At 49.5% G+C, this 19,106-nt stretch overlaps 1 protein-coding gene and 1 non-coding gene across 4 annotated transcripts in view; both read left to right on the top strand.

Moving 5' to 3' along the window:
- Positions 1 to 19,106, top strand: part of zc3h7bb (zinc finger CCCH-type containing 7Bb) — a 100,834-nt gene that overhangs the window by 55,288 nt on the left and 26,440 nt on the right. For 2 of the 3 annotated variants that reach the window (XM_038783642.1, XM_038783643.1), the window contains exons 11-13: positions 9,068 to 9,123; positions 14,230 to 14,386; positions 16,630 to 16,791. In XM_038783642.1, the coding sequence (XP_038639570.1) occupies positions 9,068 to 9,123; positions 14,230 to 14,386; positions 16,630 to 16,791 (375 nt within the window). The remainder of the gene's footprint in view (positions 1 to 9,067; positions 9,124 to 14,229; positions 14,387 to 16,629; positions 16,792 to 19,106) is intronic. The other variant, XM_038783644.1, reaches the window with a different exon arrangement.
- trnal-cag lies at positions 9,504 to 9,586 on the top strand. The gene has a single exon. It is a non-coding gene; the product is annotated as a tRNA-Leu (tRNA).

Raw genomic sequence — 19,106 nt, 5'->3', positions numbered from 1 at the left:
AGGGTTCACTTACTGAGGGCTCATTCTTAACACGCTTGCGTCTGCGTAATCAACTAGTCCACATGTTTTGGGGTGGGGGGGTTGGGGGGGACTCCCACCTAACGGCGTGACTTTTGAATGATGCTATTTACAGTTTTGAGCACCCCACTTGAGAAGGGGCGCACTGGGCAGCACGGTGGAGCAGTGGTTAGCACTGCTGCCTCACGGCGTCGAGGTCCCAGGTTCGATCCCGGCTCTGGGTCACTGTCCGTGTGGAGTTTGCACATTCTCCCCGTGTCTGCGTGGATTTTACCCCCACAGCCCAAAGATGTGGAGGGTCGGTGGATTGGCCACGCTAAATTGCCCCTTAATTGGAAACAAAATTAATTGTGTACTCTAAATTAAAAAGAATTAAAAAGTGAAGGGGTGCACTGAAGGGGTGTGACGCAGATCCACCAGAATGTTACCAGGTGTTAAATTATGAGGAGAATGTATGAATATTCCTTGGAATCTAGCAGGTGAAGGGGTGATTTGATTGAAGTTGTTAGCATTTTGGAAGAAGTTTTATGGGGAGAGAGAGAGAGACACCGAGAAACGCTTTCACGAAATTAAGCGGACATAATCTGAGCGAGGCCATTCGGGAGGGAAATTTGGAGACCCTTCCTCACGCTAAGGGCGGGGGACAGGTGGAACTGGCAGTAAACGCTGGCCCAGTACACTGTTTCACATCGAAGATTGACAGACTTCTGCTAGCCAAAGGTAGCCGGCTTGGGTCACTGTCTGTGCGGAGCCTGCACGTCCTCCCCGTGTCTGCGTGGGTTTCCTGCGGGTGCTCTGGCTTCCTCCGGAGATGTGCAGGTGAGGTGAATTGGCCCTGATAAATTGCCGTTCGTGTCCAAAAAAGGTCAGGTTGGGTTACAGGGATAGGGTGGGAGTGTGGGCTTAAGTAGGGGTGCTCTTCCAAGGGCCGGTGCAGATTCAATAGGCCAAATGGCCTCCTGCACGGTAGATGAAGGGGAGAGAGCCAAGGCGCAAGGGTGGAGTCAATTCAAATGAGCCACGATCTAATTGAACATAAGATCATAAGAAATAGAAGCATGAGTAGGCCATTCTGCCCCTCAAGTCTGCTCCGCTACTCAGAAAGACCATGGCAGGCCTGTATGTGGCCTTGTCATTTGCTCCCTTGACGTCCATAACTTTTGACCCCCCTTGTCAATCACGAATCCATCCAACTCAACCTTGAATATACTCATTGACCCGCCCCCATTGCTCTCCCCAAAGAGAATTCCACAGACTAACCATCTTCTGAGGGAAGGTTTTTTTTTGATCACCGTCTTAAATGGGAGAATCACTATCTTGAAACTGTTACCCCCCCCCCCCCCCCCCCCCCGCAGTCCGAGAATCCCCCCTGAAGGGGGAACATCATCTCCGCATCCACCTTGTCAAGTCCCCATAGCATCTGATGTGTGTCAAAAGGACCACCTCTCATTCTTCTAAACTCCAGTGAGTACAGGCCCAACCTTTCCTCATAACCTTGGTGTCTCTCTCTCTCTCTCCCGTTCATCCCAGGAATCAGCTCTGTGTGCCTTCTGTTTCCAATGAAAATGTATCCTTCCTGAAGTAAGGAGACCAAAAGCGTTGACAATTCTCCTCGGGTGCGGGCTCACCAATGTAAAGCACGGTAGCATGGTGGTTAGCACAATTGCTTCCCAGCTCCAGGGTCCCAGGTTCGATTCCCGGCTTGGTTCACTGTCTGTGCGGAGCCTGCACGTCCTCCCCGTGTCTGCGTGGGTTTCCTCCGGGTGCTCCGGTTTCCTCCCACGGTCCAAAGATGTGCAGGTTAGGTGGATTGGCCAGGCTAAATTGCCCTTAGTGTTCAAAATTGCCCTTAGTGTTGGGTGGGGTTACTGGGCTATGGGGATAGGGTGTGGGCTTGGGTAGGGTGCTCTTTCAAAGAGCCAGTGCAGACCCGATGGGCCGAATGGCCTCCTTCTGCACTGTAAATTCTATGATTCTATGATAAACTGAGTGGGAAAGTAGACTCAAGGGGCTGAATGGCCGTGGTCTGCTCCTGTGCCTGCCCCAAGTTTGTAACTAGAATTATCGGCCTGCAAACTCAGGCTTTTTTTTGGTTTAGATTTCTGTAGGGGTGAGAGGACAAGCTGGGACCTGCGAGCTATGTCCTAGCTGGTGCTGCAGCTGTTGGAGTTGACTAGGGCGGCCTGTATGTGGTGGTTGCCGTCTTTGCAGCCGCGCTGTGGTTGCCTCTTCCATTGGCAGGGTTGGGGGTCGCAAATCAGCAGGCAAGGAACTGCAGACCCAAAGCTTGCCCACCAGCACAGCTTGACCAACGCCCGTGACGCTGGAGAAACCGGCCACGCAGTTACTCAGCCCAAACCGCAGGGGGCGCTCCTTCCACCCAGACCTATCAGGAAGGACCGAGCTAGGCTGGGGCTCTTGTGCCGAGAAAGGAGAGGTTACCCGATGGAGCAGTCTTTCTCCAGGGAGTAGCAGAGAACGTGAAACAATCCCCCAAAAGGATTAGTTGAGGTGAATGCTATCCATGTATTTAATGGAAGGATAGACAGAAGGCCAGGAGGGGTGGCCAGGGGGAGGGCGGGGTAGAGGTTGTTGCGCTTGGCAGGGGGTGAGAGATGACATGATCAGGGGCGGAGAAAGGGGCCATCTGAGATGGGCTAGGTATAGGGTGGAATTAAAGGAGCGGGAATTAAGTGGGGAAGATGGCTGATGGCAGAGGGGATTGGAGGCGTACGCCTTTGGTAACGTGGAACCCCCTGGGGACTTAATGGGCCAGTTAACAGGTCGTGGGCGAGGGCAACATGGTGGAGCAGTGGTTAGCTCTGCTGCCTCACGGCGCCGAGGTCCCAGGTTCGATCCTGGCTCTGGGTGACTGCAATGTGGAGTTTGCACATCAGAACGTAGAAAATACAGCACAGAACAGGCCCTTCGGCCCACGATGTTGTGCCAAACGTTTGTCCTAGATTAAAAACAAATTAATCTACGCCCCATCATTCTAATCCAAGTACCTATCCAATAGCTGCTTGAAGGTCCCTAATATTTGCAACTCAACTAATTCCACAGGCAGTGCATTCCATGCCCCCACTACTCTCTGGGTAAAGAACCTACCTCTGACATCCCCCCTATATCTTCCACCATTAACCTTAAATTTATGTCCCCTTGTAATGGTTTGTTCCACCCGGGGAAAAAGTCTCTGACTGTCTACTCTATCTATTCCCCTGATCATCTTATAAACCTCTATCAAGTCGCCCCTCATCCTTCTCCGTTCTAATGAGAAAAGGCCTAGCACCCTCAACCTTTCCTCGTAGGACCTACTCTCCATTCCAGGCAACATCCTGGTAAATCTCCTTTGCACCTTTTCCAAAACTTCCACATCCTTCCTAAAATGAGGTGACCAGAACTGCACACAGTACTCCAAATGTGGCCTGACCAAGGTTTTGTACAGCTGCATCATCACCTCACGGCTCTTAAATTCAATCCCTCTGCTAATGAACGCTAGCACACCATAGGCCTTCTTCACAGCTCTATCCACTTGAGTGGCAACTTTCAAAGAACTATGAACATAGACCCCAAGATTTCTCTGCTCCTCCACATTGCCAAGAACCCTACCATTAACCCTGTATTCCGCATTCAGATTTGTCCTTCCAAAATGGACAACCTCACACTTGTCAGGGTTAAACTCCATCTGCCACTTCTCAGCCCAGCTCTGCATCCTATCTATGTCTCTTTGCAGCCGACAACAGCCCTCCTCACTATCCACAACTCCACCAATCTTCGTATCGTCTGCAAATTTACTGAACCACCCTTCAACTCCCTCATCCAAGTCATTAATGAAAATCATAAACATTCTCCCCGTGTCTGCCTGGGTTTCGCCCCCACAACCCAAAGATGTGCCGTCTCGGTGGATTGGCCACGCTAAATTGCCACTTAATTGGAAAATATTTAATTGGGTACTCTAAGTTTATTAAATAAAAAGGTCGCGGGTGTTTGCGCACCTCAGGAGCTTGAAAATGGGGGTGGTTTCTCTGCAGGAGACGCAGGGGATTGAAGGCGTATGCCTCTGGTAACGTGGAATGCCCAGGTACTGAATGGCCCAGCTAACAGGTCGTGGGTGAGGGTAACACGGTGGAGCAGTGGTTAGCACGGCTGCCTCACGGCGCCGAGGTCCCAGGTTCGATCCCGGCTCTGGGTGACTGCAATGTGGAGATTGCACATTAGAACGTAGAAAATACAACACAGAACTGTGTGGAGGACCAGGCTAGGTTAAGGAAGGGGTGGGTCGAGTAGGGTTTTTCACTCAGGGTTTGATTCGAAATCAAGGTGAGTGGCGATTTTAATGAGCAAAAATATGGGATTTGAGTGTGCGAAGGAGGTGAGGGATCCGGGTGGGAGATATGTGATTGTGAGTGGGGTATTGGAAGGGGCACCGGTAGTGTTGGTAAATGTGTATGCCCCAAATTGGGATGATGTGGGTTTTATGAGGGGGTCGCTGGCAGCGATCCCGGATTTGGCCACGTACCAGTTGATCATGGGATGAGATTCTAACTGCGTCCTGGAGCCGAGGGTGGATAGATCGAGCCCCAGGTCGATGGGTAGGGTACGAATGGCAAGGCAGCTGGGGGGATTTATGGGGATGATGGATCCATGGCACTTTTTCGGAACCCAGGGGAAGGGAGTATTCCTTCTTTTCACATGTCTATAAGGTGTATTCGAGGATTGATTACTTTGTAGTTTGGTTGGGGTGGAGGGGACAGAGTATGTGGGGATTTCTACCTCGGACCTTCCCCCCCCCCCCCAAAAAACTGGCTGGAGATTCGGTTTAGAGTGGGACGAGGGCAGAGGCCGAGGTTTGACTCGGGGTTGTTGACGGATGGAGATTTTTGTGATAAGGTGCGGTGGCGATTAAGGACTATGTGGAGGTGAATCAGGATGGGGAGGTGTCGACAGCTATTTTTGGGAAGCACTGAAGGCAGTGGTCTGGGGGGGAAATTATTTTGTTTGAGGCTCATGCGGATAGGGAAAGAAGGGAGGACCGTGACCGTCTAGTGAGCGAGATAGTGAAGGCGGACAGGGAATATTCGAGGGTGCCACCGTGGAGGGATTGGCCAGGAGGGAAAAGTTGCAGGGGCAATTTGACAGGCTGACAACAGGGAAGGCAGTAGGGCAAGGGGGATGCAATATGAGTACGGGGCACACCAGCTGTGGAGGCAGGCTGCATCCAGGGAAATATTGAAGATTCGGGCTTGGGGATGTGGTGTCAGAGCCAGGGAGGATAAACGAGGCATTTAGGGAGTACTACCAGGGACTTTACGAGGCGGACCCAGGGGGGGGGGGGGAGAGGAGGGGGCATGGGGCGGTTTCTGGACGAGCTGGAGTTTGGAGGAAGCAGGTGGAGGAAGCAAACAGGCAGGCATTGGAGGAGCCCCTGGGGCTGAGGGAGATGCTGGATACTATCAGGGGTATGAAGTTGGGGAAGGCCCCTGGGCCGGATGTGTACCCGGCGGAATTTTAGAAGGAATTTGCAATGGACCTGGCACCACATCTGTTGGGGGCGTTTAATGAAGCACCTGGAGAAGAGGGAGTTGCCGGAGACGATGGCACAGGCAACAATCACACTAATCCCGGTGGAATGTGGGTCGTATAGACCCATTTCACTATTGAACACGGATGTGAAAGTATTGGCTAAGTTGTTGGTAGGGAGGATGGAGGACTGTGGTTGCAGGAGATCAAACAGGCTTTGTGAAGGGCAGGCAGCTCGCAAGTAATATAAGACGGCTGTTGAATGTGGTGACGAATCCATCAGGTGCTCTGGTACCGGAGGTGGTGGTGTCCATGGACACAGAGAAGGCATTTGATCAGGTGGAGTGGATGTACTTGTTCGAGGTTTTGGGAAGGTTTGGGCTGGGATTTGTGGCATGGGTGCGATTGCTGTATGTGGCACCAAGGGCGAAGGTGAGGACGAATGATATGAGCTCACAAAGCTTTGACTGACACAGGGGTACGAGGCAGGGTACCCGCTGTCACTGTTGTTGTTTGCGCTGGCCATCAAGGCCTTGCCGATGGCTCTCAGGGGGGTCGGCGGAGTGGCAGGGGTTTGTGAGGGGACAGAGGGAGCATCGGGTATCGCTCTATGCCGATGACCTGTTGCTGTATGTTTCGGATCCATTGGAGAGTATGGGAAGGATTATGGGCCTCCTGGGGAGGTTTGGAGGGTTCTCGGGATACAAGCTGAATGTAGGGAAAAGCGAGGTATTCCCGGTGATTGAGCTGGCACAGTGGGCTAATTTAGGGGGGATGCCATTTACGGTAGCGAGGGATAGGTTTAGGTATTTGGGGATTCAGGTAGCGAGGGAATGGATGGGGCTCCATAAGTGGAACTTAACAAAGCTGGTGGAGGAGGCCACGGAGGATCTTAAGAGGTGGGGTACACTGCACTTAACGTTGGCAGGGAGGGTCCAAGTGGTGAAAATGAATATTCTGCCGAGGTTCTTGTTTATCTTTCAGGCTCTCCCGATCTTTATACCAAAAGCCTTTTTTCGGAAAGTGGACACGATTATTTTGGACTTTGTATGGGTGGGGAAGGTGCCGAGGGTGGGGAGGGCCCTGCTACAGAGGCACCAGAGGGGGGGGTTGGTGTTGCCGAACTTGCTCCATTATTATTGGGCGGCGAATGTGGACAAGGTGCAGCGGTCGTGGGAAGGAGAAGGGGTAGAGTGGGTTAGGATGAAGGAGGAATCTTGTAAGGGGTCTAGTCTGAGGGCTATGGTGACGGCAGCGTTGCCAATGGCTCCGAGTAGGTATTCAGGGAGCCCGGTGGTGCAGTCCACGGTGAAGATATGGAATCAGCTGAGGAGGCATTTTAGGGTGGAAGTGATGTCGGAGCTAACGCCGCTGTGCGAGAATCATGGGTTTGAGCTGAGGGAGGTGGATAGTGTATACAGGAGGTGGAGGGAAGTGGAGCTGGTCAAGGTGAGGGATCTGTATTTGGGGGAATGGTTCACCAACCTGGAGGAGCTAAGGGAGAGGGTAGAGCTGCCGAGGGGGAGTGAGCTCAGGTATCTCCAGGTTAGGGACATTGCGCGAAAGGTCTGGAAGGGGTTCCCTAGGTTGCCGGGATACACACCCTGCTGGAGCGACTGCTGCTTCCGGATGTGGAAGGGGAGGGAAGAATTGGGGATATACATAAGTGGCTAGGGGAGCAGGGAGGCGAGCGGGTGGTGAAGATCAAGGAGAAATGGGAAGCGGAGTTGGGAACATAAGAACATAAGAACTAGGAGCAGGAGTAGGCCATCTGGCCCCTCGAGCCTGCTCCGCCATTCAATGAGATCATGGCTGATCTTTTGTGGACTCAGCTCCACTTTCCGGCCCGAACACCATAACCCTTAATCCCTTAATTCTTCAAAAAACTATCTATCTTTACCTTAAAAACATGTAATGAAGGTGCCTCAACTGCTTCACTGGGCAAGGAATTCCATAGATTCACAACCCTTTGGGTGAAGAAGTTCCTCCTAAACTCAGTCCTAAATCTACTTCCCCTTATTTTGAGGCTATGTCCCCTAGTTCTGCTGTCACCTGCCAGTGGAAACAACCTGTCTGCATCTATCCTATCTATTCCCTTCATAATTTTAAATGTTTCTATAAGATCCCCCCTCATCCTTCTAAATTCCAACGAGTACAGTCCCAGTCTACTCAACCTTTCCTCGTAATCCAACCCGTTCAGCTCTGGGATTAACCTAGTGAATCTCCTCTGCACACCCTCCAGTGCCTGTACGTCCTTTCTCAAGTAAGGAGACCAAAACTGAACACAATACTCCAGGTATGGCCTCACTAACACCTTATACAATTGCAACATAACCTCCCTAGTCTTAAACCCCATCCCTCTAGCAATGAAGGACAAAATTCCATTTGCCTTCTTAATCACCTGTTGCACCTGTAAACCAACCTTCTGTGACTCATGCACTAGCACACCCAGGTCTCACTGCACAGCGGCATGCTTTAATATTTTATCTTTTAAATAATAATCCCGTTTGCTGTTATTCCTACCAAAATGGATAACCTCAACATTGTATTCCATCTGGCAGACCCTAGCCCATTGACTTAACCTATCCAAATCCCTCTGCAGACTTCCAGTATCCTCTGCACTTTTCGCTTTACCACTCATCTTAGTGTCATCTGCAAACTTGAACACATTGCCCTTGGTCCCCAACTCCAAATCATCTATGTAAGGGAGATCAATTGGGGAATATGGAGTGAGGCACTGCGTAGGGTAAACGGGACCTCCTCTTGTGCAAGGATGAGCCTGATACAGTTTAAGGCGGTGCACTCGGGTGAGAATGAGTGGGTTCTTTCAGGGGGTAGCAGATGAGTGTGAGTGTGAGAGATGTGGGTGGGGGGCCAGCGAATCACGCGCACATGTTTCGGGGTTATGAAATGGGACGGTTCTGGTCGGGAGTGTTCGCGGTCTTAGCCACGATAGTGGAGGAGGGAGTGGACCCCGGACCCTTTTGGCGATATTTGGGGATTCGGAGAAGCCGGAGCTCATGGAGAGGAGGAAGGTCGATGTGGCCTTCGCCTCTCTGATTGCACGGTGGTGAGTTTTACTGGAGTGGCAGTCGGCATCGCCACCGGGGGTAGCAGCCTGGTTGGGTGACGTGTACGACTACCTGCGGTTAGAGAATATAAAGTATGAGTTAAGGGGCTCAACAGGGGAGTTTGACAAAAAGTGGGGAATGTTTGTGACTGTACAGACTGTATAGTTAATTGTTGGGAAGTATGTTTCCCGGGGTGTTTATTTGCTGTAACCTGTTTTGATGCATGTTTGTAATAAAATATATATTCTTTTAAAAATTGGAATGATAGACAGATAGTGGGGACTTGTGTGAAACATAACTGACTGACGTGGATCTGTCAGATGGCCTGTTTATGTTAGTACGTCTGTGTCATTATTTGTTTGCTGGAGGAAGAGGAAAAGAGTATCACTCTCCAGAAATAAATAGGTGCAGCATTAATAAAAGGGGTAATAAAGATTGTTTTAATTCTGCTTCACCAGGTTCGAGACCAATGACGCCGAATAGCAACCACAGCACATCAAGCAGCTTTGCAGTGGTAAGCTCAATACTTCGCCTCCAACGTTCTTATTGCAACTAGACTGAGATTCGGGACAGAAAGCACTTGGACCTCATAGGCCTCATACTCTTATCAAACTAATCTGCACGTGTTTTGCCTTCCATTCTGCACCGGTCACGTCATAGAACATAGAACATTACAGCGCAGAACGGGCCCTTCGGCCCTCGATGTTGCGCCGACCTGTGAAACCATCTGAAGCCTATCTGACCTACACTATTCCATTTTCATCCATATGTCTATCCAGTGACCACTTAAATGCCCTTAAAGTTGGCGAGTCTACTACTGTTGCAGGCAGGGCGTTCCACACCCCTACTACTCTCTGAGTAAAGAAACTGCCTCTGACATCTCAGGACATCAAAGTCAGGATGGCCGAGCGGTCTAAGGCGCTGCGTTCAGGTCGCAGTCTCCTCTGGAGGCGTGGGTTCGAATCCCACTTCTGACAAATATATTTAGGGGCTGATTTAGCTCACTGGGCTAAATCGCTGGCTTTTAAAGCAGACCAAGCAGGCCAGCAGCACGGTTCGATTCCCGTATCAGCCTCCCCGGACAGGCGCCGGAATGTGGCGACTAGGGGCTTTTCACAGTAACTTCATTGAAGCCTACTCGTGACAATAAGCAATTTTCAATTTCAATTTCATCTAATAATTGATAATCTTTGTTGTCACAAATAGGCTTACATCCTCCCCGTGTGTGTGTGGGTTTCCTCCGGGTGCTCCGGTTTCCTCCCACAGTCCAAAGATGTGTGGGTTAGGTGGATTGGCCATGATAAATTGCCCTTAGTGTCCAAAATTGCCCTTAGTGTTGGGTGGGGTTACTGGGTTATGGGGATAGGGTGGAGGTGTTAACCTTGGGTAGGGTGCTCTTTCCAGGAGCCGGTGCAGACTCGATGGGCCGAATGGCCTCCTTCTGCACTGTAAATTCTATGATAATACTGCAGTGAAGTTACTGTGAAAAGCCCCTAGTCGCCACATTCCGGCGCCTGTTCAGGTACACCGAGGGAGAATTCAGAATGTCTAATTCACCGAACAAGCACGTCTTTCGGGACTTGTGGGAGGAAACCGGAGCGCCCGGAGGAAACCCACGCAGACACGGGGGAGAACGTGCAGACTCCGCACAGACAGAGACCCAAGCCGGGAATCGAACCTGGGACCCTGGCGCTGTGAAGCATCCGTGCTACCCGCTGTGCTACCCTGCCGCCTTTTTGGTTGTGGGGGGTGAGACTCACGCAGACACGGGGGGAGTGTGCAAACTCCACAAGGACAGTGACCGGGAGCTAGGATCAAACCCAGTTTGAAAACTTCTGAGTTCTCAACATGGGATAGAGATTTCAAAATGTCAAAATGGTCACTCGAGTCATGTGACCTTCACCCTTCACAAAGGTTTCATAAAGGGATATTTATCTGGTATCTGGATCTGGCTTTTGTTTTGGTGACTTATCCTCCGGAAAATTCATTTTCCATATTCCTGACCCTGTAGCTATTGTCTTGGTCGACCCTCAAACTCCACCCGAGGAGAAAGCTTAGAAAGATGCAAATGGCATCCATTTCCTTTCAGTAATTCCCTTTTGTGATGAACTTTGACAGTCCCAGGTGTGAGATTCCGTGAGCAACGTGCCAGGGCATGCCTCCACTGCCATCCATAAAATGCCTGAGGTGGTGACCTTACAATTCCAGGCATCAGATGACTTGTGGCAGCCACCTTCGGGTTCAGGAAAGCTCATTTTTAAAGAAGCAAAAATGAATGTGAAGTTGCATTTTCAGGATGAATGATTTCTCGGGGACATTTTCTTACGACCAAAGTGAATAACCTCAGACTTTCCCAAATTATACTCCAATCTAGCACCTGTTTGCCTACTTGCCTAATCTCTTTGCAGCAACTTTGTCCTCCTCACATCTTATATTCACACCTAGCTTTGTATCATCAGCTAACTTGCTTACATTAGCTTTGGGGCAGCAGGGTAGCATGGTGGTTAGCATAAATGCTTCACAGCTCCAGGGTCCCAGGTTCGATTCCCGGCTGGGTCACTGTCTGTGTGGAGTCTGCACGTCCTCCCCCTGTGTGCGTGGGTTTCCTCCGGGTGCTCCGGTTTCCTCCCACAGTCCAAAGATGTGCGGGTTAGGTGGATTGGCCATGCTAAATTGCCCGTAGTGTCCTAATAAAAGTAAGGATAAGGGGGGGTTGTTGGGTTACGGATATAAGGTGGATTCGTGGGTTTGAGTAGGGCTCGGCACAACATTGAGGGCCGAAGGGCCTGTTCTGTGCTGTACTGTTCTATGTTCTATTACTCTCTTCGTCTAAGTCATCAGTATAGATTGTAAATAGCTGAGCCACTCCATTAGTCATAACATGTCAACTTGAAAATGCTCCCATTTATCCGTACTTGCTGTTTCCTGACCGTTAACCAATCTATTGATTGTAATGTATCACACTCCGCTCCATATGCAGTGTTAACCTTTTGTGTCAAAACTGTCAAGTATACAGGTCCCTTGGGCAGCACGGTGGCACAGTGGTTAGCATTGTTGCCTACGGCGCTGAGGACCCGGGTTCGATCCCGGCCCTGAGTCACTGTCCACGTGGAGTTGCACATTCTCCCCGTGTCTGCGTGGGTTTCACCCCCACAACCCAAAAGATGTGCAGGGTAGGTGGATTGGCCACACTAAATTGCCCCTTAATTGGAAAAAATAATTGGGTACTCTAAATTTATTTTTTAAAAAGTATACAGGTCCCTTTTCATCTACCCTACCAGTTACATTCTCAAAATAACTTGAATAAATTTGTCAAGCAGGTAATAAAACCATGTTAGGGCGGCACGTTGGCACAGTGGTTGGCACTGCTGCCTCACGGCGCCAAGGACCCGGGTTCGATCCCGGCCCTGGGTCACTGTCCATGTGGTGTTTGCACATTCTCCCCGTGTCTGCGTGGGTCTCACCCCCACAACCCAAAGATGTGCAGGGTAGGTGGATTGGCCATGCTAAATTGCCCCCTGATTGGAGAAAAGTAATTGGGTACTCTAAATTTAAAAAAAAATAAAATAAAACAATGTTGACTTGTACATACTAGGCTTTACTAAGCGCATTGTTAAGACTTACTTAGTAATAAGAAATTCTCTCACTTTCTTGATGACGTGTCAGGCTAGATGGTCTGTGGTTCCTTGTTTTCTCTTTTCTCATCTTTCTTGAATAGCGATCTTACATTTACTAACTTCCAATCGACTCCAGAATCTACGGAATTTTGGAAGATCGGAGCCCGTGCATCTGCCATCTCTGCAGCTATCTATTTTAGAATTCCAGGATTCAGGTCATCAGGTTCTGCGGATTTGCTGGATTTCAATCCCTCAAGTTTCTCCAGTATTTTTTTTCTCTGCTGATATTAATTACTTTAATTTCCTCACTCTTTTTTAATTCCCCGAGGCTGCCTCTATCTTTGGAATGAAACTTGCGTCCTCGACTGTGAACACAGTCAGAAAACTTTGGTTCATTGTCTCTGCCATTTCCTCATTCCCATGAAAATTGCTCCTATCTCTGCTTCCATGGGGCTAACATTTACTCTTCCTTTTTATGTACTTGTAGAAGCTCTTACAAACTTTTTATATTTCTGGCTAGTTGAAAATGAAAAATGAAAATCGCTTATTGTCACGAGTAGACTTCAACGAAGTTACTGTGAAAAGCCCCTAGTCGCCACATTCCGGCGCCTGTTCGGGGAGGCTGTTACGGGAATCGAACCGTGCTGCTGGCCTGCTTGGTCTGCTTTCAAAGCCAGCGATTTAGCCCAGTGTGCTAAACAGCCTCTACTTTACACTCCTATTCAATTTTCCTTTTTTAATCAACGTTTGGTGGCCATTTGCTGGCTTGTAAAACACTCCCCATCTCCAGACTTGCTACTGTTCTGTGAAGCATTATAAGCATCTTAGGAAGTCACGGTTTCTCATTGATGATTTGTTTTTGTTTTTCAATCAAATATATTTTTGTTGAGCAATTTGCGTTGTTTCTTTAAATGTCTCCTACTGTTTGTTTACTTTCGAACCATTTATCCTGTTTACCCACTGAACGTTAGGCAGATCTCCCCTCATACCGATATCATTGGCTTTGTTTAAGATTTTTTTTTGTGGTTGGAGTATGTTGTTTTGAAACGTAAATTCAATTATGTTATGATCACTATTTCCCAGTGGCCTCCCAGTTGACGAAGCACTCTTACTAGGCCCACCATACCAGGAGACGCACAGTTAGACTTACGATCTGGACTGGGTTAGCTAAAGTCAGCTGCAATAACAATTTCACCAACTCAACCACCGCCTTAACTCCCAACAGTAGTTGGACTGTTGAGCAGTGCATTAAACAAGAAATGATTGGAGCTTGTAGCAAAGGTCATGTCGTAGTTGGAGGTGCTGTATCTGACCTGTGCTCCAGCAGTACAAATAAGCCTCGAGGTCCACCTTGATCCCGATCCAGCAGCTCCCTGGTGGAATTAACACTTTCATGGACATCAGATTCCGAATTGCCGGCCATGCTTCCCATGGTTGAATAGTCTGACGACCTCATTGTCAAAGCCACTGCACGAATAATGGGCGACGTGTGAGCTATTGCAGAACATCAGGGCAGCACGGTAGCATGGTGGTTAGCATAAATGTTTCACAGCTCCAGGGTCCCAGGTTCAGTTCCCGGCTGGGTCACTGTCTGTGTGGAGTCTGCACGTCCTCCCCGTGTGTGCGTGGGTTTCCTCCGGGTGCTCCGGTTTCCTCCCACAGTCCAAAGATGTGCGGGTTAGGTGGATTGGCCATGCTAAATTGCCCGCAGTGTCCTAAAAAAACGTAAGGTTAAGGGGGGGTTGTTGGGTTACGGGTATAGGGTGGATACGTGGGTTTGAGTAGGGTGATCATTGCTCGGCACAACATCGAGGGCCGAAGGGCCTGTTCTGTGCTGTACTGTTCTATGTTCTATCAGGCATCCGTGAAATGTGGCCATCATGGAGGTAACACCCGCAGGATAGGATGGTAGATAGTGGACAAGAGGATTTCCAACGTGTTTAAGCAACAGGTGACACGATACAGCTCTTTCTTTGACCGCCATCTCCTCCCCCTCTTTACAGCAGAGTAAGCAATCCAACAGCCTGTCCTCCTTGAGCAACTCCTCGGCGTTTCTTGGAATGTACGCAGTGCAAGTTTCGCCATCGCCATTGTCAAAGAACCCACTCAGCGACTCGCACGACCTGCGGCAGGCCTGTCTGAACTGCTTCATTAAAACAGGTAAAGGGACCACTGCGGCGAGAAGTCTAAATAGCCAAACAGTTGTCATTTCTTTCGCAGATTCCGCATGTCCGTCACTCCTCGGACCGGAAGCCAAGTCTCGGTCACCATGGGGGAGATTTAAGAGTGAATGTGAATGTGTGTTTGATGGGACTGTCAAACTTTTGGGAGCAGAGCATCTAATGCTGGGCAGGTGACATTTTTCTTGGCAGGGCAGTGGGAGGAGATGTTTTTGATTATATAGAATTTACAGTGCAGAAGGAGGCCATTCGGCCCATCGAGTCTGCACCGGCTCTTGGAAAGAGCACCCTACCCAAGGTCAACACCTTCACCCTATCCCCATAACCCAGTAACCCCACGGGCAATTTTGAGGAGGAGGGGAATTCAGCTTGTTCGGCCGCAGAGTGTTGTAGTTTGAGTTTAATTGAAGCTTTCTATTTAGAACATAGAACAGTACAGCACAGAACAGGCCCTTCGGCCCTCAATGTTGTGCCGAGCCATGATCACCCTACTCAAACCTACGTATCCACCCTATACCCGTAACCCAACAACCCCCCCCCATTAACCTTACTTTTTTTAGGACACTACGGGCAATTTAGCATGGCCAATCCACCTAACCCGCACATCTTTGGACTGTGGGAGGAAACCGGAGCACCCGGAGGAAACCCACGCACACAGGGGGAGGACGTGCAGACTCCACACAGACAGTGACCCAGCCGGGAATCGAACCTGGGACCCTGGAGCTGTGAAGCATTTATGCTAACCACCATGCTACCCTGCTGCCCCTTTTGATAAAGGTTCCATCGGACTGGGAGGAGGGAGGGTTGGCATTGCCTTCTATCATCCAGCTGCATCCTTTTGCGATCATTGGAGAACAATATGGCGAGTGACTAGAAGGATGGAGCCTGATTTAACTATGCAAGGCATTGGGTAAGACCGCACCTGGAGTATTGGGCACAGTCTTGGTCCCATTATTTGAGGAAAGATGCAGTGGCATTGGAGGCAGTACCGAGGAGGTTCACTAGATTGATTCCAGAGATGAGGGGTTTGTCGTATGAGGAGAGATTGAACAGTTTAGGCCGATACTCTCGAGAGTTCGGAAGAATGAGGGGAGGTCTAATTGAGGTACACAAGATGATAAAAGATATGGATAAAGTAGACGTGGAGCTGATGCTTCTTCTTGTGGGGCATTCTAAAACGAGAGGTCATAATCTTAGAATAAGAGGTAGCCAATTTAAAACAGATTTGAGGAAAAACTACTTCTCGGAAAGGGTCGTGAATCTGTGGAATTCGCTACCCCAGAGTGCGGTGGATGCTGGGACAGTGAGTAAATTTAAGGAGGAGTTAGACAGATGTTTAATTGGTAATGGGGTGAAGGGTTGTGGAGAACGGGCAGGACGGTGCAGTTAAGGCCAGGATGGGATCAGCCATGATCACATTGAGGGTGTTAGGCTCGGGAGGCTAGATTGCGGCCTCCAGCTCCTAGGCCATGTGTTCTAGGGAGAAGATGTCTGGCTGATTTCGCAATCCCGCTCTTGGCCTGTAACGTTGTAGGTAGCCAAAGAGGAACATGGTTATCACTATAACCCTGACCTGGAGCCATGACCAAATGGCGGAGCAGACTCGATGGGCCGAATGACCTAATTCTGCTCCTGTATCTTATGAACTTATAAGCCTGGGGTGGCACAGTGGTTAGCACTGCAGCCTCTCAGCACCAGGGACCGGGGTCCAATTCTGGTCTTGGGTGGCTGTATGGAGTCTGCACGTTCTCCCCGTGTGCGCGTGGGTTTCCTCCGGGTGCTCCGGTTTCCTCCCACAGTCCAAAGATGTGCAGGATAGGTGGGATTATAGGGTTACGGGGATGGGGCGGGGGAGTGGGCCTAGGTAGGGTACTCTTTTAGAGGGTCGGTGCCGACTCGATGGGCCGAATGGCCTCTTGAACTGCAGGGGGTTCTGTGGTCCTAAGTCAACTGATCCCACCCAGGTAAGACTGTATAGACCTCGGCGCCGGTGGGCTAGAGTAATCTATCTTGCGAGCAGAGGACAAACCGTCTAAACGATAGTAGGAAGGGTAGTAAAACTGAATCAATCAATCAACCAAAAAGTGGGATAGGAGCAGCAGGGAGGTTGGGGGGTGGTGGTAGGGGGGGGGGGGCCTTCCAGTTTCTCTGCCTTGACCCATCGACCTAAATTTCCTTAAGCTAATTGACCTCGAGTGTTTCTCCGCTTGTGTTTTGTTTCAGGAGTTAAAGCGTTGGATTATCACTATAACCCTGACCTGGAGCATAAATGTAAAAAGGATCTGTTGATTGGAAGACTAAAGGATTCATCGGACACGCGATGGAAGAAGATCAGGCCTCGGCCTACCAAGAATAATTACGGGGGACCTTACTACATTTGTAAAGGTTAGGGGACGGGTGTAACTGAGCACCACCCGTGGTGGAGATCAAAGCAAGGGGACATAATTTTGCGACAGACGCCAATAAATAGGATAGGGAATTCCATAGAAATTTTTTTACACAGACAATGTGGAACTTGCAGGGTTTCGTTGAGGCCTTTGTCTTGAGGTCAGCCGTCCCCCCCCCCCCCCCCCCCCCCCCCCCGGGTGCACACATAGAGATTCCCCAAGACGTTTAATTGACGTTACAGGTTGGTTGTCCGTTGCAGGGACTACCCAATTTCTATTATTCTGTCGAGGTCGCGAATCCATCAGTATCCGTTTTCCTCCAGCTGCCAATTGGGAAACTCCCACCGTACAGGGAAACTCCGGCCCCGGCAGTCGCCTGGCTCTCTGGGGTTGGCCGCCCCGGGCCAAGTTTCAGCTGGGGCAGAGCGGCCAGAACTCTCGCCTCCCGAGTCAGACGATCATAAATCGAAGTCCCGCAAAATCTAAACAGTGGAGGAGACAGCGGTCTCACTGGGCTAGTTATCCAGGGGCTGAGGCTCCTTTCAAATCCCACCACGGCAGCTGGTGCAATTTTAATTCAAGAAATTAATAAACCTGAAATTGAAAGCTAATCTCGGACCACGACAACTAACGGCGATGCTCATAAAAGCCCCTTGGATTCACCTTAAGGAAGGAAATCTGCCATATTTACCCGGTCTGGACTATATGTGACTCCGGACCCACAACAATGTGGTTCTCTCTGAAACGGCAGCAACATCCACGTCCCGTGAAGCGATTTTATAAAAGTCCCCTGGTGCCGTACTGAGTGGGTGCTGGACTGTTCGAGGTGCAGATCAGCGGCCCAGTTTTCCTGCTTGAGTGGACGCAACAGAACAATTTTGCAGAATTTTGAAGGTTGAGTGAGGGGATTCTTAATAAAGTTTCTTAGTAGGCTTACATTAACGCTGCAATGAAGTTACTGTGTAAAGCCCCTAGTCACCACACTCCGGCGCCTGTTCGGGTACACAGAGGGAGAATTCAGAATGTCCAATTCACCTGACAAGCACGTCTTTCGGGACTTGTGGGAGGAAACCGGAGCACCCGGAGGAAACCCAGGCAGACACGGGGAGAACGTGCAGACTCCGCACAGACAGTGACCCAAGCCGGGAATAGAACCCCCGGTGCTGTGAAGCCATAGTGCTAACCACTATGCTGCCGTGCTGCCCTTTGGTCTTCATAGTGAGAGGATTTGAGTATAGGAATAGGGATGTTTTACTGCAATTGAATAGGTTACACCTGGAGTATTGTGTTCAGTTTTGGTCTCCTTCTCTGAGGAAGGATGTTGTTGCTATGGAGGGAGGGCAGCGAAGGTTTACCAGGCTGATTCCTGGGATGGCGGGACTAGCGTATGAGGAGAGATTAAATCGGTTAAGATAATAGTCATTGGAGTTTAGAAGAGTGAGAGGGGATCTCTTAGAAACTTACAAAATTTAATTCTCCCCCGTGTCTGCATGGTCTCATCCCCACAACCCAAAAAGAGTAGGTGAATTGGTCACACTAAATTGCCCCTTAATTGGAAAAAAAGAATTGGCTACTCTTAAAAAGAAAAAAAAATTTTAATGTATAAAATTCTAACAGGACTAGACAGGGTAGTAAAAGGTGCTACATAAATGCAAGTCTTTCTTTTTATGGGTAACTGATGTTATTTGGGGAACATTAACCCAGACAGGAGTCAGTACTTCCACAGAATTTGTGTTAACAATTGGCAAAGAGGGGGCGAGGCTAAACTGTTCTGGTTTCTATGATGGAATATCCGACCAGCCCCCTACAGTGGATCCTCACACGTGAAAAACAGACACGTTGACATGTTGGAGAACAGTTTGTGTTTCCAGCAAACTTGGAGCTTTCTGCAAAACAAGTTCAGCAATCTAAGGAACAAGGAATAGGTTTAATAATAATAATCACTATTATTGTCACCAGTAGGCTTACATTAACACTGCAGTGAAATGACGGTGAAAATCCCCTAGTCACCACATTCCGGCACCTGTTCGGGTACACAGAGGGAGAATTCAGAATTTCCAAATTACCTTTTTTTTAAAATTTAGAGTACCCAATTATTTCTTTCCCAATTAAGGGGCAATTTAGCGTGGCCAATCCACCTAACCTGCACACCTTTGGGTTGTGGGGGTGAAACCCACGCAGACACGGGGAGAATGTGCAAACTCCACATGGCCAGCGACCCAGGATTCAAACCCGGGTCCTCAGCGCCGTAGGCAGCAATGCTAACCACTGTGCCACGTGCTGCCCCATGTCCAAATTACCTTACAAGCACGT

The sequence above is a fragment of the Scyliorhinus canicula genome, chromosome 23 (assembly GCF_902713615.1).
Source record: "Scyliorhinus canicula chromosome 23, sScyCan1.1, whole genome shotgun sequence".
NCBI lineage: Eukaryota > Metazoa > Chordata > Chondrichthyes > Carcharhiniformes > Scyliorhinidae > Scyliorhinus > Scyliorhinus canicula.
The sequence above is the reverse complement of the archived record's forward strand: the minus strand, read 5'-3'. Positions and strand labels throughout refer to the sequence as shown.